Consider the following 23883-nt stretch of genomic DNA (forward strand, 5'->3'; position numbering starts at 1 on the left):
TATGGGTTAATCTACCATTAAACTAGTTTGGTTTAACATTAGATGGATTCAACCTTATGAAAATGACAAAAACACACTGAAAAAATGGCATTTTTGAAAATGTAAGGTTACTTTTTGAGGTTAAAAAGGTAACTTTGATAGCTTCATAAAGTTACTTTTTTAGAAAAAGTGTTCGACTTTTTTATTCCCTCCAAGTTCAAAGGACCTATAATGCCCAAAAAAGTAACCTTGCATTTAAAAAACTGCCATTATTTTAAGGCTGTTTTAGTCATTTTCATAAGGTTGAATCCACCTAATGTTAAACATAACTGGTTTAATGGTAGATTAATCCTATATATATATATATATATGAGAAGTGATTCTCTATGCTCGATTGTATTGTTAGCAACCTTCCAATTCTATGTTTATCGTGATATGTTATTGATACGTACAATTTGGCGAACCTATTTGCACTCTTGAACTCAAAGACACAATTTTGTCAGAAATTTCAGATTTATGTGAGTGAACCTTAAAAAGGAAGTTCCATAACTCTAACACTGCAACAGTATTTGGAATTTGTTCAAATATTTCTGTTCATAGACAAATTCATGTAAACAGTTACCCTTTGGTTACACCTGAACCATGAGAGCCTAAGAAGCATTTTGTTGATATGACTTTTGTGATTATTGAGAATTTGAGAATGATTCTCATAACAATCAATATAATACCATGCAAGATTTTCTTGTCTCTCAAGTGTCTAAGGTACTGAGACAGATCAAGTGACATTAGTGCATCGTCGTCTTTTTTCCCGCACACATAATGAGACAATAAAGATTTCAATCCAAAAGATGAGGGACCAAATTCAAGCTACAGCAAATTGGATAAGAGAAATAACATCATTTCAAAAAATTTAGAACAAACACAATAAAAAGGAATATCTAAGATATCATTTTATTAATTTAAATGTGCTAAAATCAGGAAGAGAAATCATTGTTATTTGGGAATTACTGGAAATAGAAGACCTTTACTGTAAATTTTTCACACACACACACACACATATATATATATATATATATAAGGAATTAAGATGAGCTTGAATATTTTTAGATTCTACTAGGATTACCATATATATCTTTTATAGAGTACATTTATCAATTTGTAAAATGTTAAGGCCACTCTTTTAGAATGTTTTCTGAAAATGAAAAGAATGAAGTATTAAAGTCAGGCTTCTATGTCACAGTAGTGTGTTGCAAGACTGAGATCAGGAGCAGTAGACAGTGAAACTATAAATGGGGAACACCTATAAATTGCATAGGGAGGAGGGCCCCAAAAGGCCCAACACCAACATTTGCAACATTTAAAAGCTGTTCACATTACACATGCAAATTGAAGAAAAATAAAAGAAAAACGAAAGAGGATTATGCAGAAAAAAGAAAGAGACTTAATGCAGATGACATCAACAAATCAGTCAAAGGTTCAACTAGTGCTATTTGGTCAACGGCTCAGCAGGCTGTCCATTCTTTATCAAAAAGGGTAGCATGGTGTGAAAATATTCTAGGGGCAGAACTGAAAATTCTAAGCTGACAATCTACTTTCTTATTTGGTCACCCTTTCAAGAGACAGTTTGGAATGGCTGCAGGGTCGAGCTCCAAGCAATCTTGAGGCAACTCAGGAACATCTTCTGAAATCTTTCTAGCAGGAATTTGGTGTGAGAATTTATGCAGATCTTTCTTCGATAAAGACCAAACAAATGCATCTGTACCAATTTGCACCTTCTGATACACATACTTGAAACCAGAAACCTTAGCAAGAGAAATAAGTGAAACACCATGTTCTTCTGTGAATTCATGGAGTATTTCAACAATCTGGTATCTGGATGGGTCTTCACTGTCAGCAGAACTCCTCTTATCATGGACTGCCCATACCTCATGCTTCTTTGGATAGATTCTGATATCACCACTTGATGGGGAAGTTTCCCAGATCATCTTGTGTGAGAAAAGATTTAACACGTTGCTGGCTGTTCCCTTTGTAATCTTGAATTGCCCACAAGAACGCTTTGTACGGGTTACAGATTGCAGCCAAGCTAACTGCACTGAAAATGGGTCGCACGATATCACCTTCTGGATTCTAGCATAGATCCGAGGCATCCCATCTTCTTCATCATATATTGCCCATATCTGTCCTTCTTCAAAGCTGTTCTCTGTTCGATCATCATCAAAATTATAGAAGTCAGAGTCAGGCACATCAATAGCCAAAGAAGTAGTCAGTGGCTCATCATGTTCCTGGAGGCCGACAATATCTTTACATATGCCCTGGATCATTTCATAAACTTCACCTGCCTCAGGGTCATCGGAGATTATCCCATAATTTGGTTTATCTCTCTTCCCATCTGCATTACTCTTGGTTCTTTTACTTGATGTCGTATTAGTTTTCCTGGATTTTGAAGAATTCACGCTACGTACCTTTTGCTCCACATTGTCATTTCTCCTATTCTGAGTTTTATTAGAGGTGGATACCGGAGTAGCAATAATTACAGAATCAGCAACCACATTAGGAATGGAAAACAAATTTTTCTCTGTTTTCGGTTGCTCTGGAACATTCTTAAGTATTTCCATTTTAGCTTTCTTCACCAACAAGTTTCTTGCATTTCCAGATACATTTCCTTGAATTGGTGAGGTTTTAGTTGAGCTCAAGGGCTTTCCATCATGTTGGTCCACATGTTCATTTTCCATCGTGCTGCTCCTTGATCTCGTGACCCTTTGTTCAGTTTTAAGTGCATCAATCTTCACTCCATGGTCACTCTTTCTGTTGCTTAACTTACTCCCTCCAGACTTCACGTTTGCACTAGACACCGGCTTACGGGATGAATCCCCATTCATGCCGGCAACTGAGAATGGGGTATGGGCAGAAGGATCAAAAGCTGATGGTGCTTCATGGGAACCCTTTGGCACTTCAGAAGGTGTCAAGTTGGGGTCTGAAGGAGAAGAGAAAGGTTTCCAAGGCAAGCCTACATTTTGACTGATATCTAGACCAGTACCAGAAGGAGGGTAGCCACCATATCCATAACCTGGACTCTGGTTGTAGGGGCTAAAAGGCCAGTAGTAATAAGATTCAGTACCAGGAACCATGGGTGGTGCCGATGGCATAGATATCGCGCGAAACGGTCGGCGACAAGTCTGGCACCAAAGATCAAGATTCTCATACTTCCTTAGGTACTCGTGGACATAGTGACAGAATGTGCAAATGGTCCAGAATGATGGAGAATCCTTATCAGGCATAGGAGGGGCAAGGGTAGACCAACAAAACCCATCAGCAGATGCCATTGGCCTAAATACAGCCCCTCCAAGAGTTCTGTCTGGGTTTTCTGTTTTATCTCTGAGAGCTAAAACAGGACGGAGGTGATCATAAGGGCATCATTTGTCTCTTTATTAATACATGCATCTAAGAATAAAAGCAAGCCAATCACCTTCTGGAATGACATATTTTTATCATCAGGATATAACACAAAATACATATAAATACAAGCAAAAATTTGAATCTTCTAATCAATAAATGTGTGGCAAAGCGTACCAGAACCTCTGCAATCAACACGCCCGAGAAATGAGCTGCTTCTTGTAATGGAGGTTATGCATCTCTTGGGCGAACCCAAAGTCACTGTCCTTTGCTGCCGGTCACCATTGATTATTCTCAAGGATCCGAGCAAGACGTTCACAAAAACCCCATGATCCTCCAAAACGGGGATTTGGGTATCCCAAATCTTAGAAAAATTCTACACATTTGGGATGGAATTCTCCGTTTCACTGTAAGAGGAAAAGAAAAAAACACAGAATTTTTGTTGGGGCTACCTCTTCTGATGTACCTAGTCAAAGGGTAGGGTTTTGAGATTCATCTAGGTGAAAGTGGGTATAGAGAAGAAGGATTCTATGGACAAAAAGAAAGTCACCTGAAAGTTTCCTGCTTGATCGTATGGGGAGGCTGTTGTAGCAGAGCTGCAGAACACTGGATTTTGGAGAGAGAGAGAGAGAGACTTTGAGAGCTTTGCAGGCTGAGAAAGGGCATATGGATCATGTGGAGTGTGCGTCGGCTTGTCCGGACGTGTCTTTGGCCTCCGGACGAGTCGAGTCCAACCCTGTCCCCTTCAGCTACCACCTCACAACTCTGGCTCGCACTTTTTATTCCTCAAAAAATGCTCGCTTTTTGTTGGTTTATGTGTTTAGTTTATTGAGAGGTTTTGATTTGTATTTTTAAGCGACTGTTGTAATTTCTTTTTAGTCTCCTTGTTCAGAGCAATATCAAAAGCTTGTGTACTTTATTTTGTTTTAGGAGAAGGAAAACCTTGCGTACTTTTAAGAAAGAAAGATGATCCAAATATTTTATCTTATTTTGGTTGGAAGCTTAAAGGCGACTTATAAATGTGATTTTATAAGCAAATTTAAGGCTCTCACGCTTGAATGATTTGTAACCTCTCACCCTAATAATAGTCTACGAGGAATGATTATATATGGTCTCACTGTGAGTTTTAAGAAATAATATGTTTGGAAAAAACAAAAAATAGAATAATATATAAATATTTAACATGTATAAAAAAATAAGAAGTGATGAATTAATTGAACATGCAGCTTATTAGCTAGTATAATTTTGTTTGGCAAGTTCAAATGTGCAGAATGAAGAATATGTCTGTTGAGGATAACAAAATAAATGAACTGCAGTATAAGTTTAGCATTAACAACAGCACCCATGCACACATACAGATATGGAATAATGGACAGGCTTGATCGGGCTGTTGACCAGCCAGGCCGGGTTAAGCTGACCCGTTGACCAACTGGGTCGGGCTTGTGTCTAATGCAAAGCCCATGGTCTGCCCGTTTGGCCCATGTTTGAATCTGGCCATGCAGAAGTTGCCACAGTAAAGAAACCACCTTGGATGGACAAGTGAAGGGATTTGCAGGCCAGACTCTGATCCTCTAAACAGCCGTGCATTCCGTTCGTTCCAAACGTTCCACCAATCCCTTCATCATTTCATTAGAAATTTGCGTTTATCATTTCATATGATAAAATGATGAAAGCAGTACAAGGAGGGACAAAAGGGGGAAAAAAATCAACGTCCATGGATCTTGATTAGTTTAATTGATAACAAATAAAAAAAATGCAGTGGGTAGCTTTTAATAGGGTATGAATGTAGCTCTGAACAAGGCAATATTGGGGGAAATACATTCATATTTTAAGAGTAAAATGGTAACTTCAGACATATAGTTCACGCTACTCACACTTGAGCTAATGGTAATTTATGATTAGGAGGGTGTATGTGCATACATATGTGCGTGTGTGTGCGCGTGCACCCGCATGCATGCATGTATGTATTTATGTAGATGACCTTTTGTGAACACTTGTTTAATACAAGTCTGTCCATGTGGCCGGGCTTCCATACATGAATATATTGATTTAATTTTTTTAATAATGATAACAAATACAAAAACTGAAAAGTGATTATGACAGCTAGATTACTTCTTTTATATCATTTGGATTAGAACTTAAAAGAAGAAAGAGTAGAAAAGATTAACCTAAGCATCTTATTCAAACTTAGAGAGAGAGAGAGAGATCAACTTTTGGCCAAAAAAGTAATAGAGAGAACATGACTTTTAGAACATTTTAACCACGGCAAACGAGTTCAACAAAAGGGTAATTTAGGCAAAGTTTTATGGGGTCATGCGCATTCTAAAAGGTTAACCCAAATGTTGTCAGTATCGGCCCATACTTATCGGATCGGCAGAAAATCCATATGATACTAGCCTGAATCAGCTATTTTTTAATAAATATAAAACCCTTAAAATTAATCTTTCTAAATATTATTTTATTGGTTTTAACACATGTCACTTTCTGATTGACACAAAATATTTTTTAATAAATTTTTAGACTGAGTCACTTGTGAATCGGTATCGGCAGATTCACCTGAATCGTTGGCGAAACGATCCAGGACCGATACGGATACTGACAACATTGGGTTAACCAACACCAAAAAACACGGAAGAGAACGGATAAATGAGTCCATTAAAGAGGGGGATGCTAACATTAAATATTGAAATCCTTTATCTTGAAGTATAATGTAATTTTGAAAAAACTTACAAAAGTTAACAATTGTTTATCATGGATACCCCTACTTATGCTTTCATAACAATTTTTTTTTTCATGAATTCACGCATTACCTATTTTCTTGGATGCAGCAGATGAACCATCGATAGCATGAACAGAGTAGGATTCTTTATATGATTTCTATCTTCACTTTTTCTACTCTGATGGTATCTGTTTTGAATTTTGAAATTTCCGATTTTATTTTCTGTATCTCAGTGACTACTTGCCACTGGTTCTTTATCTTTTAATGAAAGTCTATCTTCCCTTCAAAATAAAAAAAGTTACATTTGAAAAATTTATATAATTATTTATAATCTTGAAAATAAAAAACCACAATGCACCGAAATGTCATGAAAGAAAAAAAAAAGTTTTTTCGTTTCAAAACAACTTAAATCTAAAGTATGCTGAAAAAATCCATGATAAATAAATCCAAATCCAACTCTCAAACGTCAAAACCAAGTATATCCATTTAGCAAAGAAAGAAGCTGTGTTTTTAAGTCAAAGAAGATGCATGCTACCAGACGCGCAAAATTTTACAACAGGGAAAATAACACCACACTTCTCATGTTCGCATATAACTGCTCAACTCCCTAGAAAAAAATGAACCAATTTTGCTAGAGCCATTAATGAGATCATGCAATAATTGGTGATAGAACCACACAACAATCAAACAAAACCTTGGAAATCTGGGCAGTTTATTGCTGTAAATCCTCCTCACCAGCTTGGTTGAACAATGGAGCAAAAGCAAGAGATTTGTTTACTTTGCAATCGGCTGTTTAATATATCACCTTGTATTCAAACCTAACCTCTTGGATCTAACAAAGACAATCAAGCAAGCATAAGCTCTGGTGCTAGCAATAATTAACACCCCCATCCATATACATACAGTTGTAGCACAGATACAAGTACCTGCAAATCAAGGAAAAACATTACATGATCAGAAAAGGCGTAACCACTCAACAAGATTTGTCTGAAAAGTATTGCCATAAAGCTACCTTACTGCATCCGACATACCAAAATTCCAGTTATGAATTTGGAGACTAGATGCATCTTCATTTGGTCTTTAATCAGCAGTTAAACTATAGAGGAAATTTCAAATTTGAATTTGGAACCTATGAGTATATTCTCAGGTCCTTTGTTGAAAGAATTCGTCCAAGGAGTACAATTGCTTATTTTTCGTGTTCCAACATATAGAGGAAATTTCAAAGTTATAAAAGAGAGCCTAAAGAATCAGGCTGCATCATCATGCTCTGTCACTTGTACAAAAATAGATGCACTTTTTTAAATTCAAAAATTGTGGCAGTCTTGCAGAGACTGATACCGTAATTTCACACATGGCATTGGGAAACTGTCTTAACTTATTTTTCAAACTCGGCAGATTGATCAGGAAATCTTTTTCCAATTTAGAATCCAGGAAACTGCAGCAGAACTTCAAACATTCAAGTTCCAATCAATATAAACTACATACTACCTCAATTCTAAAAGCAAAAAGATCAGACACAAATAGACCATTACTTTGGTGAGAACACACAACAAATGAAGAGATGGTTCCTCGTGATCAGCAGTATAATTGTGAATGCAATCAACACTACCGAATTCAAGCATAATGGCACGAGACAGGGAAGACCAATTGTTGACTTAAGCAAAATCTGCATCCACCAAGCTTGACATGTCGATGTCTTTCAAAGACATACATCACCAAGCACAGAAGAAACAGATCCAAACACGGAGGCATAGGTGATGATGAATGCCAAAATACCAGTTACGACTGCCGAATAAGAAGAAAGACCCTGGTGGACAGAAGACTGTCAAATGTGGTTTGACAAAGTAAAAAGGATGAGCATAAACAAAAAGGGAACTAAACTTTGGAAAGCATTTTAATAATCATAAAAGTTTAAGGATTAACAGAAAATTCAGAGTTGTGCCTAGGGAAATTACCATGTATGCTCCAGCAACATCAACAGTAGCTAGGGTATTGGTGTTTCCCAACCCAAAATGACCAGCCATTCCCAAAAAATACATGGCAGAAACCTATTTCAGGTTGTACAAAGTGTTTAAGAATTATAGTTAAAAACACTGAAGCAATACAATGTGACTGAATATCAATCATACTCATTAACACGATCTTATGTCAATTACACTAGAAAAATTTACATTTCACTGAATCAGATAAACAAAAATTGCAGGGCAGTTACCGATTCATGCATGTGTATGTGATGAATATCACAGATGCATGGATATTTATGATACGCCCATGTTAGCAGTAACACAGAATATTATGGACTGATGATGCAAATGAATTAACAGTTGAGCAAGAGCGTACAATTCACACATACACACATCCACACACACCAAGAAAAACCACAGGATACATAAGCTTTGATAAATCTCAATATAATCTCAGCATTTAAACAAATGAACAAAATATCTGGAATGATACAAAAATAAGAAAGAATATGTTATTATGATTTTTTATGGAAAATTGGAAAGAGATTGAAATCAAGGCATAAGAAAAATCATATTTAAAATATAAAAAAATAGGAAGCTCACCTCCAAGAAGCCACTTTCCAAGTTTAGAAAGCTAAGCACTTTTGGAACTTGGTTTCCTTGTCACAAGAAGCACACTTTCATGGACAACAACTTTTCTACATGAAAATTTTACTTTTATTAAAAACCATCAATTTTACAAATTTAATGAATTGTGGTTCTATAAGAACCTATTTTAATTTGATTGAGGAATAAATTATAATTGATAATACATTCTCTACATGTCTCTAAAGCACAAAGATGCTTTCATCCTTATTAAACTCAAGTGTCTTTAGGTTATTCATTTTAAAAAATAAGTCAAAGCAAAAGTGTTCAAAATTTTCTTCTCATTATAAGAGCATTTACACTTTTTGTACTCTCTTATATAACTCAGAAGTGTGGTGTACTAATGTTCATCTATTATTTGCTACTTAACAATTATTTAATATAGTAATTGTTTTTTGCTTGATTTAAAAATTTTGTTTTTATGTAATATATATATATAATAGACTAATTTTATAATAATATACTGAAGGAACAAGAAAATTGTTAATAAATCTCAGTTGTAACAGGTACATCAAATAACATAAGAATTTTGTCTGTTTTACTTATGAAGTCTGGAAAAAGTTCTTAATTTACTTCATACAACCTCCAAGTCACTGCTCGTTTCTCGCTTCACATGGACCTAAAAACCCTCACATCTCAATTTTGTTTCCCACATCACTTTTTGTGTAATGACCCAAACTGAGGCCTCTCGAGCCTGGGTTCGTGGACGTTAGTTCTTAGAGAAAAATTACCAAAATAACTTCAAAACTATGCCAATTTATTTTTTCATAATAACTGAAGTCTATACTTCTATTGACAATAACCATTACCATCCAAAAGTATCACTAGTACATGAGCAGAATAATTAAAAAATGTAAACTGAATAATACTTCAAGTGTGATGAAGTCTGATGGCAGCTAAGTCATAAGTCCACGACTAGTTCCTTCTGTTGGCAGCAGTCCCTGAACCTACAATTGCAACCAAGAGAGGGGGTAAGTCTAAACTCAGTAAGTTTTTATTTACAAATTAGACACGATTGTTACAACTGTAGTGAGCTCTAAGCTCTTGATCTTAGTTTAGTTTGCTAACTAAATACACATGTTGTTTATAGATTTTTACCCCCTTTTACCATTATCTATCATCTGCTATTCCAAAAATAGCCTCCTTGGGCATAACAATCCATGTAGACAACTCAGAATATATGATGTTGGCTAGACATATGAACCTCACAACAACATAGTTCAAACCGGCCCAGACTATGGATACAAGTGCTGCAATTGTTCATCGAGAGTCACAAAGTGCTCATCAGTAGCTAGCCGAAGAACTCAGGTAGCTATACCTGCCCCCAAGGTACTCAAGGAGTTATACCTGCCCTCAATGTTTTGTGGTTCATGCTACATCCAACATGTATCTAGTGGGTAATGTTTTAACCCCTAAGGGTCACCCAATAATTTTTAAGCAAATCCTAAGGTACGAACGAGGTATACACCTCAAACAATGCCCTAGACCATGCATCACCTAGTATATTTCCTTATCAAGCTTTGTGTGGTTATTCTATGCACATTATTCTTTCAACTTTCATTTCTTAAAGTTAGTGTCTTATACAATCATCAATGTATGTCCATTAACTACTTTTAACACATATACATAAGTTGCATATTTAAGGATAACATTCCACTACAGAGTCAAGTCATCACGTCATGACACTTATAATGTCTCTCCTAAGGCATAAGCGTGACATTTTTATGATAGATCCTATCTCGAAACTCTGAAACCCTACACTCATTTCTCACAGTCATACATCAACCTTTAACAACATTTTACATGTAGTAATGCCATGATTATCTCTATACAGGATATATTCAAAATTTAAATCATGTCATAATTCAAGAAATATATAGCATGTATCATCATATTTAAGCATCATACAAAACATCAAAGTTATGGATTCCTAAGCATGCTAAACAGTTGTTCTATTCAAAATAAAATAAAACTAGCACACTTAAAACACATGAAACTATATTTGTTGGATGCCTAAACTAATCAGCATGTATTTTGTTTAACTAAGGAGAAATTTGCAAATGTTTACTTACCTGAAATACTTAAATTCTAATTCTAAGGAATAACCTTAGTCTTCTTGCAAGTTTTGATCTAGAATAGACAAATATTCTATATCATCATTTAAAGTCTCATCTTTATGAAAAATTATAAAAATATGTTTAGGTTTTAATGCCAAACTTTGACTTTATTTTCTCAGAGTTTGTTGTCATATCCCCTGCTAATAGTTCCTACTCGAAGAGAAGAATCCAATGATCCAAAAATCACTTGAATCTGATATCGGGGTGAAAAGTTATGCATCATTTACTAATTGAGCATATCGAGGGCAAAATAGTTTTTTTACTCTTCAACCATCACTGGGTTCATATAATTTTTTTTGATTCATTTTGTCTTTACACCATACCTAATTCACATTCACTACGTTCAGATTTAGTTTAATTGGATCTTTCAATTGAATTCTGGATCTAGATCCACTTTTATTCAAAAGCGAATCATTTAAGTTTTCAACTATAAACCTGACTGAATCTTGGATAAGGGATTGAAACAAAATATAATGCATTATTATAATTTGAAACCAAACAAATCCATACTTAGCATACTTACAGTCAAGACCAAATATGATGAACTATAAATATTCAAATCTAGGACATTAAACTGCTTTTTTGAACAAAGGGAAAACCGTTTAGTAATTTAATTAGTGACAAAACTCGTCTTTTTCATGAGACAAGTTTAGGATTTGGTATAATTATTGGGTTCCAAACTATTGAACGACCAATCCAATTTCTAAGCCAGCTGGGAGAGGAGATACTCGTAGAACACAAGCCCCTTCTACTGTTCTACCGAGTAGTAGAGGGTCCATGATGAGTGCACGAGGATGCCATGTGTTTTATGAAAGTTATAAAACTGCAATGAGAGTACCGACTCGTGTTGAGTTGGTTGTTGTTGATGCAACTTTTTCAATAAAGCATTTTAAAAATGTATTTTTCAGTAAAAATGTTTGTGTAAATCGTGCATCAAATGTTAAAAATTGGTTCACACTAGTGGTGAAGTCTGAGTCAAACTCAGGGAACGAGAAAAATACTTTGTATTCTACAGAAAACTAAGCTACTCTTTATTGCCTTAAAAAAAATTTAATTAACTAAATGAGAGTGCGGCCCTCTGCGGTGGGCTTAAACAAATAAAAATAATAATAAGTGCCTTATTACAAACCAAAATTGAATTGATTTAAATAAAATAAAAACCTAATCTAAAAAAATAGAAAAAAGTCTTTACTGCTTTGAGCTTTTAATCCCCTTGAGGTTATGCTTGTTTTCTTGAACTTTTGCTTCTCTAAGGGCTCTCTGAAGGGCTCTTTTAGGGCTTGGAGGGCCTTTTTAGGAGACCTTTTAAGGACCTCAGAGGGCCTTTCGGAGGCTTGTTTGAGGGCTCACTGCACGTCTAAACACTTTCCTGTAAAAATAAACAAACAAACAAAACACAAAGATACTACGAAAAACTATAAAAACATTAAGGGTTAGTTTTATGAAAAATCACAAAAACACTAAATAAACTATGGTATAACACTACACTAAAAGACAAAATAACATAACTAATTCTATAACTAACTAAGAACTAACATGAATGAAATAACTAAAAGACAAATTAGCATAACTAATTAACTAACTAACATGAAACAAGAAACAATTTATATAATTAACTAATGCAAATAACAAGAAATAAACTAAACTAATTAACTACTAAAAGAAAATGTGAACTATAAAATAAATTAAATTAATTTAACTTACATGCTATACTAACCTAATTCTAAAAAGGAATTTAATCAACTAATTAAGCAAGCAATCAATAAATGAACTAATTAACCAAAATCGATAATTTAATTCAATAATGAAAATCGGCTAATGTAATTCAAATAATTAAAATTAACTCATTAATTTCTAATTAATCTAGTGACATAAATTGAACTTAAATAAATTTAATTGATGTAAAAAATAAGATTTAACATGAAAGTAAAACTAACTACTTGATGGAATTTAAATCTACCTAAATCGGCTACTTAATCTATTTAACAAAAAACACTATTTGAACGCAAACATGATTTCCTAATTTAACCTATTACACATTAATTTTTGGAAGTAAATAATTATTTAACTAACCAATAACAATAGTAAATAAAATATCTATTCAATTGGAATAATAAAAATTAAAACAACTAATCTATTTCCAATTTATCTAATTTAAACTAATTATTAAACAAAAACTAGTTTAAGAAATTAATAGAAAGCAAGAATATGAACTAAACACTAATTGAAATAATCTAATACTAAAAATAAACAGAAATTATTCAGATCTAATTGACAAAAATAAAAAAGAAATAAAAGAAACTACAAAAACCTTAAATTAATTAATTAAGAAATTTGAATTAATTTAATCTAATAAACACCAAAAATAAAGAACATGATCTAAATTAAATCTACCCTAAATCTGGACCTAAATTGAAGTGAAACTCACAAAAAACATAAAACTACTCTATGTTAGATCTATCGATTTGAATAAAAATTCTATGCGCAAACCAAGAAAAATAGTTAAACTAGATTAAGCTATATATTTTTTTCTTCTTATATTTTCAGATGTTGAATTTAAACTAATCTAAATATAATGAATATGCAATGATCAAACAAAACTACATGCAATGCTATGATTCTTGATATGCAGAAATTAAAACTACGGTGAAACCGGAGAGAAGAAGCAAACTGTGTGATTTATCTCCCATGGAAGGGTTGAGAAGAAGAAGTGATTTTTCTCTTCAAGCTGTATGTACCTCCATCTGTTACGACAATAAAGCCGTACATGATACTTCAAGTACAAGGTTTTGATGATGAGCAAGTGAATCAACTGCATTTCTGCTAAGGCGATGAAGAAAGATGACAAGCATTGAAGAAATCGATGAAGAATCTTTGAAGACTAGTGTGCATATGTTAAATTCATTAAAAGTCTTAGATTCTTGTAAGAGTCTTACTTAGAGTGCATATTTAGGTTGTATTTCAGCTAAAAAGTCTTTAGAAAAACTTTTTTAAAAGAACCCTTCATGATTTTTTTTTTAGAAAACTCTTTTCTTAAATTTTTGTGTTTATTAGTCGACCAATAGACTCACCAGTCGACTAATCCTTTCGCACCAAATTTTCTAAGAAATGTCATTTTTGTCAAATTAATCGACTGGACAGAACATGTGTTTTCTGGAAATTTAGCAGCAGTCGACTAATGCTTTTATCAGTCGATCGGACAGAACTTGTGTTTTTCAGAAAAGTTTAGCAGCAGTCGACTGAAAGGTTTTTCAGTCTACTGATGATATTATCAATCGACTAACTTTTCTCTAGTCGACTAATTTTCAAAACTTCAGTTTTTCAAACGGCTCGATAAACAGATTAGTCGACCGACGATAACTGTCAGTCTACTAATAGCTAATTATTAGTCGACTCACTACAGTTTCAGTCGACTAATTTTTTCGTTTTTTTCTAAAACTTTTAAAAGGCGTGTCTTTTCATTTTTCAAACATTTTGATCATTCAAAATGGACTGTTTTGACACCCTTTTGTACCCTCAATGTATGAAAACTTCCAACTATAAATATGAGTCGACTCACTACTAATAGCTAATTATTAGTCGAATCACTACTGTTTCAGTCGACTAATTTTGCCGTTTTTTCTAAAACTTTTAAAAGGCGTGTTTTTTCATTTTTCAAATATTTTGATTATTCAAAATGGATTGTTTTGACACCCTTTTGTACCCTCAATGTATGAAAACTTTCAACTATAAATATTAGTGCATTTTACACTCAAAAGAACTGCAATTCAATCAATTTGAATCAATTACTCTTTGCTTTTCACTCATATTTATTTTCTCACTCACGTGATATTTTTTACTCAAATTCCTTTAAGAGACAGTGAATTCGTGAGTAGAGTATTTCAACAACCTCAAAAGTCAATTGCATCTCATTTGCATTCATAAGAAAGGCTCATAGGTTGTTTGTAAGTTGTTGCTTATTTCAATTTTTCTGTAAAAGGAAGGACTCCTTGGTTTAAAGGAGTTGTTTGCTTTCAGTAGGTGTGTTACTGAAAGTGGGACCAGATTTGGTATGTATGATCTTGTAGTTACACAAGGTTGATAGTGGGAATCTCAAGCGGGTTTTGCTTAGGGACTGGATGTAGGTCGGGAAAGACCAAACCAGGATAAATTATTGTGTTCTTTGTGTGTTTGCTTTGTGAATTGCAAAATCAGTCAAAATTCCGTAGACAATTTTAAAAGCACTATTCACCCCCCATCTAGTACTCGTTGCCTCGATCCTACTGCACTTTCATTTGGTATCAGAGCAGGTTTGCTATTATTTTGATTTGACCATCATCTAGCATGGCAACTACAACATCTTAGCACAAAGAAGGATGCTCCTCTGTTCGTCATCCTCTCTTCGACAGAACAAATTATGGATACTGGAAAGTGAGAATGACAATATTCTTGCAATCCATGGATCTCGAAATTTGGAGAGTTGTTTCAGAAAAGTACCAAATGCCATCAACCGATTTCAGTCAATGGACCGATAAAGAAAAGAAGACTGCTTCACTTAATGCCAAGGCTATGAATGCATTGTATTGTGTCGTTGACAAGGTAGAGTTCAATCGCATCTCTTAATGCTCTACAGCAAATAAAATCTGTCATACTCTTCTCGTGACTCATGAAGGTACGTCAAAGGTAAAGGAATCTAAAATCGCTTCTTTAGTTCATAAATTTGAATTGCTTAAAATAAAGCAAAATGAATCTATATCGGACATGGTAACAAGAATGACCAATATCACTAACACTCTGAAATCTCTTGGAAAAGCATATTCACAAGTGGATTTAGTCAGAAAAATCCTAAGGTGTTTAACTCCTGAATGGGAGAGAAAAACTACAGCTATTGAGGAAGAAAATGATTTAAACACTCTCACTCTTGAAGATTTGGTTGATAACTTAATGGCATATGAAGTTCAACTTCAAGACAGACAAGAAGAACAACCCAAGATAAAATCTCTTGCTTTTAAGGCTACTTCTGACTCTGAAAATTTAGAAGAAGATGAAGATGAAGATATTGCTCTTATTACAAGGCAATTCAAAAGATTCATAAAAAAGAAAGATTTCAAAGAAAGGTAAAGAAAGCGGATTCTTCCAATCCTAATGAAGTCAAGTGCTTTAACTGCAAAAAGGCAGGACATATCAAGAAAGATTGCTCTCTTCTCAAAATCAAGCCCAAGGACCAATTCAAGAAGAAAAAGACATTTCAAGCATGTTGGAATGATAGTGACTCCTCTTCCGATGAAGAATCAAATGAAGAAGTCGCCAACATGTGCTTTGTAGCACAAGAAGACTCGATAAGTCAATTTGAGTATGATGATTTATTAGAAGCATTTAATGATTTATATGCTAAATTTAAGAGTCTAAATTCTAAAAACAAAGAGTTAAAAACTGAGAATTCAACTCTTGACTATCAAAATAAAGTGTTACTTCAAGAGATAGAAGATCTCAAGAAGGAAAACTCTTGTCAAGCATTTGAGATAAAAGAAATTGGAATTAGAACCAATCTCTTACAAAAAGAAATAACTAGTCTAGAAGAAAAATCAAATGATCTTCTTTCTATAGTGACCAAATTCACAAATGTTCAAGAGAATCTAGAAAGACTTTTTGGTTCTCAAAGATGCTCGGTTAATAAAACCGAATTGGGATATAGCTTCTTTGATACTCAAAATAGACCAAACTATGTGGTGAAGAATCAGAGACAATATTCTCAGCCATTTGTTCATAGAACTAAATTTTTTAGTTCTAATAGAAATACATCTAATCATGAAACTTATAATGCTTATAAGCCTAGACATAATTACTTTAGAAATGCTAAATCTTTTTATAGAAAGAATATTTATTATCAAAGAAAACCAAAATCCAAATGGATATGGGTTCCTAAGACTAACTCTCATGGACCCAAAAATAGAAAGGGGTCAAATGCTTTGTCTTCTAATTTTGTTGTAGGTACACAAAATAAAGAGCAAATGGATATTAGACAGCGATTTTTCCAAACATATGACTGGAAGGCTGGAGTTATTTTCCACCCTCCAAAATAAGGATGGAGGAACCGTCACCTTTGGTGACAATAACAAGGGAAAAGTAATAGGTATTGGTAATCCAAAATTTCCCTTGATAGAAAATGTTCTTTTAGTAGATGGTTTAATGCATAATTTATTATCTATTAGTCAATTATGTGATAAAGGTTTTCATGTTTCTTTTGAACATGATTTATGCTTAATTTCTGTTTTTCAATCTAAAAAGATCATTTTTAAAGGTAAAAGAAGGAACAATGTGTATGAACTTTATCTAGATGAGTTACCCACTTTTAATGAAAAATGTCTTATTGTTTCAAATGAAATTCAATGGTTATGGCACAAGAGACTTGGACATGTTAACTTTAAAATTATTTCCAAGTTATCCAAGAATGATCTTGTAAGAGGCCTACCTAGAATACCATATAAGAAAGATCACTTATGTGATTCTTGCCAAAGTGGTAAACAAATCAAGAGTTCTTTTAAAGCAGAAGATATAGTTTCAACAAAACGTCCTCTTGAACTTTTACATTTAGATCTATTTGGACCATCTAGAATTCAAAGTTTGAATGGTAGCAAGTATGATTTTGTTATAGTAGATGATTATTCTTGATTTATGTGGGTGATTTTTCTAAAAAGCAAAAATGATGCTTTTTCTGAATTTTTCAAACTTTGTAAAAGAATTGCAAATGAAAATCTACATCTATAATTAAAATTCGTAGTGATCATGGTAGTGAATTTGAAAACGAATCTTTTCTAAAATTTTGTGATTTACATGGTATATCTCACAACTTTGCTTTTCCTAGAGCGGCTCCACAAAATGGAGTTGTTGAAAGAAAGAATAGAACTTTGCAAGAATGTGCTAGAACCATGCTTCAAGATAAAAATTTACCAAAATACTTTTGGGCTGAAGCAATAAATACAGCATGTTATGTTTTGAATCGTGTTCTTATTCGACCAATCTTACATAAAACATGTTTTGAATTGTATTATAATACTATACCAAAGATCTCATATTTCAAAATTTTTGGTAGTAAATGTTTCTTGTTAAATACCAAAGATAATCTTGATAAGTTTGATTTAAAATCAGATGAATCAATATTTCTTGGTTATTCTTCTAGAAGTAAAGCTTATCGTGTTTTTAATAAAAGAACATCTTGCATTGAAGAATCTTTACATGTAGCATTTGATGAGAATTGTGAGCAGGTTATTTCTCTAAGCGAAGGAGAAGAAGTAATACTTCAAGAGGAACCTTTGATAGAGAGTACTTCTCAAGAAAATGTTCCTCTTCAACCGGTTTGGAAAGAAGTTCCCAATCATCCTCATGAACAAGTTATTGGAGAAATAAAGAGTGGTGTCCAAACTAGAAGGCAATTGCAATATATTGCAAATATTGCTTTTATATCTAAAATAGAACCAAAGAATATCAATGAGGCTTGTGATGATGAATTTTGGCTTTTGGCCATGTCTGAAGAACTTAACCAATTTATTAGGAATGATGTATGGGATCTAGTTGATAGACCAAAGGATCATTCAGTAATTGGAATAAGATAAGTCTTCCGAAATAAGCTGGACGAAAATGGCGAAGTCATTCGAAACAAAGCAAGGCTAGTAGCACAAGGCTATAATCAAGAAGAAGGCATAGATTTTGATGAAACCTATGCACCGATGGCTCAACTGGAGTCAATTCGAATGATGCTTGCTTTTGCTAGTTACATGAACTTTAAGTTATATCAAATTGATGTTAAGAGTGCATTCTTAAATGGACACATCAATGAAGAAGTTTATGTAGAGCAACCTCCAAGCTTTGAAAATGAGAAATATCCAAAAAAAACTCTACAAATTAAAAAGAGCTTTGTACGGACTTAAACAAGCACCAAGAGCGTGGTATGAAAAACTATGAAATTTTCTAGAACAATCTGGTTTTTCCATTGGTCGGGTAAACTCCACTTTATTTATTAAAAATCTTAATTCAGATATTCTTATTGTGCAAATTTATGTTGATGACATAATATTTGGTTCTACTAATGATTCTCTTTGTAAAGAATTTGCTAAAGCTATGCTGAAAGAGTTTGAAATGAGCTTGATGGGCGAATTGAACTACTTGGACTTCAAATAAAGCAAACTGAAGAAGAAATCTTCATCAATCAGGCTAAGTATACAAAAGAACTTCTCAAGAGATTTGGGATGGACTCATCGAAATCAAGAAGAAATCCTATGAGTACAACGACTTCTCTTGATAAAGATGAAAATGGTAAAAATGTAGATACTAAGCTCTACAGAGGTATGGTCGGATCTCTATTATACTTAACTGTTAGTCGACCTGATATAATGTTTAGTGTTTGTATGTGTGCAAGATTTCAAGCTAATCCAAAGGAATCTCATTTAACTGCAATAAAACAAATTCTTCGTTATTTGAAAGATACTTTAGATTTTGGTTTGTTTTACCCAAAATCATTTTCTTTTGATTTAGTTTCATATAGTAATGCAGATTTTGCAGGAAGTAAATCTGATCGCAAGAGTACTAGCAGAACTTGTCATTTCTTAGGAAATTCTTTAGTCTCTTGGTTTAGTAAAAAGCAAAATTCAGTGTCACTCTCAACAACTAAAGCAGAATATATAGCGGCTAGTTTAGCGTGTTCACAAGTACTATGGATGAAACAGACCTTAAAAGATTTTGGTTTGAATTACTCCATAATGACTATTTATTGTGATAACACTAGTGCTATAAATCTTTCGAAAAATCCTGTTCAGCACTCAAGAACTAAGCATATTGAAGTTAGACATCATTTCTTAAGAGATCATGTGTTAAAAGGAGATATTTTGTTAAATTTTATATCCACTAAAGAACAACATGTCGATATATTCACTAAACCACTTAAAAATGAAGATTTTATGAGAATTAGGAGAGAACTAGGCATTTGCTTATTTTTGGATTTATAAAATGCTAATTTTTGAACAAAATCTCAAAATTGCACCATATTAGTCGACCGATAAATTTCTAGTCGACTGATGCTTTAAAATTTTTTTAGAAGGAATCGCACCTTATTAGTCGACCGATAAAATTCTAGTCGACTGATATTTTTAAATTTTTTTAAAGGACTCGATACCCCTTGTTTTTTAACGCACCATTTCATTTTTACGCACCTTTTCGTTTTTCTTAAAAACGAAACCCTTTGAAAAATGAAACCCTCTCTCTCTCTTCTCTCTCTCTTCCGAAAAACCCTCGGAGTGCCATTCAAACCTCTCTTCACCGGAATCCTCTTGTCATGACCGGTGCCTCTTCAGTCCTCGCCGGAATCCCCTTGTGGCAGCCTCCTCTCATCTGCCGTCATCCACCGCGGACTCCTCCTTGTCTCTTCTCTCTTGCCTAAAATCTGTGGAGAATCGACATCTCTTTTCGGTGGGTTGTTACTGTTGCTTATTTTGGCCACTACCAACGAATTTGAAGGCACATCGTTCACTTTGCATAAAGTGTTTCTGTTGCACGACGACGAATATCTTTCTCCCGCCGAACGTCATTTGGAAGCCGACATCAACACCATCTTCAACTGTTCTTCTCAACAATTGTGTTGATCAATCATTCTCTACGACTGAAATTTTTTTTTGTGAATCTGTTTCACCCATGCCTCATCAGAAGACTGCATCCGCAAAAGGTTCTCCTCCTCCTACACCTCTAGCAAAATATGGATTTTCTCTCAGATTACTCCGAAATCCTCTTTTATATGATACTTTTGGATCGATTTCTGCACTTCCTATTTTACCAGGCCGAAATGTCCTCTTTCACATATTTTCTCGTTATAAAATCAAGGAATTATTTCTAGGTATTTCACATCTTTTTGATGCCTGTGCAAATACCCTTCATTATCCTTTTCTGATTCACTTGTTTTATACAAATTTACAAATTGATCATGAAACTTGAGTTCTTTCCTCTCTTGTTCGTGATGTTGAAATTGAGTTTGATTCTAAACTACTTGGACAAATCCTAGAAATTCCACCTTCAGACACTCTTTTCAATACTATTGAACTTAATGATGAAAGAATTTTTGAACAAATTCTTCTTCCCGGTGCACCTCATTCTCTTCCTTTCAAAAATACCAATCTTCAAACTCGTGCACGCATTGTTGAACGAATCATTGCCCACAATGTTCTACCTAAAACTGGTTCTTTTGATTATTATTCCACAGATCTATCTACGGCTCTTTATGTCTTATTTGGAAATATTTCTGTAAATTGGGCTAACGTGTATTTTACTAATTTATGGAAACAAAAACCTTTTCTTCCGTATAGATGTCTTCTTACTCGTATTTTCAGACATTTCAAAGTACCCTTAACTGATGAAAATATATTGAGCAAAAGGAGTTCTTTGATCAAACTATTTTTAAATGAATGAAAATCAAATATCTGTCTCCTTTAAACTTTGATCAAACTGAACCATCTGAACCATCAATTTCTGAACCCTCACCATCTTCTGTGACACCTTCATCTCAAGCAAAACGAAAGAAATTTTCTACTAGTCAAGACAATGATGAAGTTTTGCAGCGATTGGAAGCTTTGGAGTTGTATCAACACACTTTTCGTGAAGATGTGACTCAACAACTTTCTTCGATTCAAAAAGATATTACTGCAATCAAGGACTTGCTCAACTCACTTTTTTGATCTTTGTTTTTTGTCTTTACTGAACTTTGATACTTTATGGGTTGTAATATTTTGAACTTGAATTTACATTTTGCTTATGCTATTTCTGCCCTTACTCTTTTTTATCATGACAAAGGGGGAGAAAAAGATAGAATTTGGTAGACACATGCATGAAAATTGCAGGAGAAAAAGATAGACCTTGCATGAGAAATGAGAAATTAAGAGAAAAAGATAAAAATTGAATATTGCATTATGACATGGAAATTACATCATGAGAAAGCATTGAAAATTGTATTTATGAAAAAGTTTTAAAAATGCATGAAGAAATGATGGAAATGCAAACCAATCAATATGTGATATATGTGCTTTGAATGTACTAACTTTTAATGTTATGCAGCATATTGATAGAGAGAGTAAAATCTTCATCTATGCATCTAAATGCTTCATCTTTGATTAAGTTTGTCATCATAAAAAAGGGGGATATTGTTACGACAATAAAGCCGTACATGATACTTCAAGTACAAGGTTTTGATGATGAGCAAGTGAATCAACTGCATTTCAGCTAAGGCGATGAAGAAAGATAACAAGCATTGAAGAACTCGATGAAGAATCTTTGAAGACTAGTGTGCATATGTTAAATTCATTAAAAGTCTTAGATTCTTGTAAGAGCCTTACTTAGTGTGCATATTTAGGTTGCATTTCAGCTAAAAAGTCTTTAGAAAAACTTTTTTAAAAGAATCATTCATGAAAATATTTTTAGAAAACTCTTTTCTTAAATTTTTGTGTTTATTAGTCGACCAATAGACTTACCAGTCGACTAATCCTTTCGCGCCAAATTTTCTAAGAAAATATCATTTTTGTCAAATTAGTCGACTAATGACTATCAGTCGACTGGACAGAACATGTGTTTTCTGGAAATTTAGCAGCAGTCGACTAATGCTTTTATCAGTCGACCGGACAGAACTTGTGTTTTTCAAAAAAGTTTAGCAGCAGTCGACTGAAAGGTTTTTCAGTCTACTGATGATATTATCAGTCGACTAACTTTTCTCTAGTCGACTAAGTTTCAAAACTTCAGTTTTTCAAACGGCTCGATAAACAGATCAATCGACCGACGATAACTGTTAGTCTACTAATAGCTAATTATTAGTCGACTTACTATTGTTTCAGTCGACTAATTTTGCAGATTTTTCCTGAAACTTTTAAAAGGCGTGTCTTTTCATTTTTCAAACGTTTTGATCGTTCAAAATGGATTGTTTTGACACCCTTTCATACCCTCAACGTATGGAAACTTTCAACTATAAATATGAGTGCATTTTACACTCAAAAGAACTGCAATTCAATCAATTTGAATCAATTACTCTTTGCTTTTCACTCATATTCATTTTCTCACTCACGTGATATTTTTTACTTCAGTTTTTCACTCAAGTTCCTTTGAGAGATAGTGAATTCGTGAGTAAAGTATTTCAACAACCTCAAAAGCCAATTGCATCTCATTTTTATTCATAAGAAGGGCTCATAGGTTGTTTGTAAGTTATTACTTATTTCAATTTTTCTGCAAAAGGAAGGACTCCTTTGTTTAAAGGAGTTGTTTGCTTTCAGTAGGTGTGTTACTGAAAGTGGGACCGGATTTGGTCTGTATGATCTTGTAGTTACACAAGGTTGATAGTGGAAATCTCAAGGGGTTTTGCTTGGCGACTGGATGTAGGTCGGGAAAGACCGAACCAAGATAAATTATTGTGTTCTTTGTGTGTTTGCTTTGTGAATTGCAAAATCAGTCAAAAATCCGCAGACAATTTTTAAAAGCACTATTCACCCCCCCTCTAGTGCTCGTTGCCTCGATCCTACTGAACTTTCACCATCGACCAAGGCAAGAAGAACCGACGATAGAAAAATGTTAGAAGCAAGATGAATCAAAGGGAGAAAGGAAGAGATCGGGGGGGAACCAGTTGGGAACGAAGATGAGGAGGAAGAGAAGAGAAAAGAAGAGAGAGTAGAGGCCTGCGTTTTCTAAGAAGAGAAAAATGATTTTTCGTGCTGAACAATCCTATTTATAATAAGAGAATTAAGTTAAAAATAAATTTTTCAAAAAGTGTCCCAAGGTTTTTCAATAATTTCTAAAAAGGGGCTCTTCTTAAAACATGTTTTTCTAAAGTCAAAATTCCTAAACTAACTAAAATAAATTAATTGTGGCCTAATCTATCTAAACTATGATTAAGAAAATTCTAAAACTAATAAAAACACTAAAAACGCAGGGTTGGATAAGAAAATACGGTGTTTTCCTGAAAATTTCAATTTAAAATAAAACCTCAAAAACAATGATAAAGATGGGTTTTTAATGCGATTTTATCATGGATCATGCATAAATAGAGATGAATAAAATGCAAATATTA

The 23883-nt window shown here is 33.7% G+C and overlaps 1 protein-coding gene across 3 annotated transcripts; it reads right to left on the reverse strand.

Annotated features, from left to right (window-relative positions):
* Positions 1 to 1286: 1286 nt before the first annotated feature.
* Positions 1287 to 4006, reverse strand: LOC149846861 (uncharacterized). 3 transcript variants are annotated; one of them, XM_089996618.1, is made up of 3 exons: positions 3923 to 4006; positions 3550 to 3838; positions 1287 to 3420 (listed from the first exon to the last, which is right to left on the reverse strand). In XM_089996618.1, the coding sequence occupies exon 3, from the start codon at positions 3300 to 3302 to the stop codon at positions 1584 to 1586; it is 1719 nt and encodes a 572-aa protein (XP_089852744.1). In that variant the 5' UTR covers positions 3303 to 3420; positions 3550 to 3838; positions 3923 to 4006; the 3' UTR covers positions 1287 to 1583. The 3 variants fall into 3 exon arrangements, with proteins under 3 accessions (XP_089852744.1, XP_089852742.1, XP_089852743.1); XM_089996616.1 differs by having other exon boundaries at positions 1287 to 3448; XM_089996617.1 differs by having other exon boundaries at positions 1287 to 3448; positions 3550 to 3779; positions 3923 to 3989.
* Between the last annotated feature and the right edge of the window lie 19877 nt (positions 4007 to 23883).

Source organism: Nuphar pumila, chromosome 2, assembly GCF_984573655.1.
Source record: "Nuphar pumila chromosome 2, dmNupPumi1.hap1.1, whole genome shotgun sequence".
Lineage (NCBI taxonomy): Eukaryota > Viridiplantae > Streptophyta > Magnoliopsida > Nymphaeales > Nymphaeaceae > Nuphar > Nuphar pumila.

Coding starts and splice junctions, on each gene's coding strand:
- LOC149846861 (XM_089996618.1), bottom strand. CDS start 3,302: ATGGCATCTGCTGATGGGTTTTGTTGGTCTACCCTTGCCCCTCCTATG.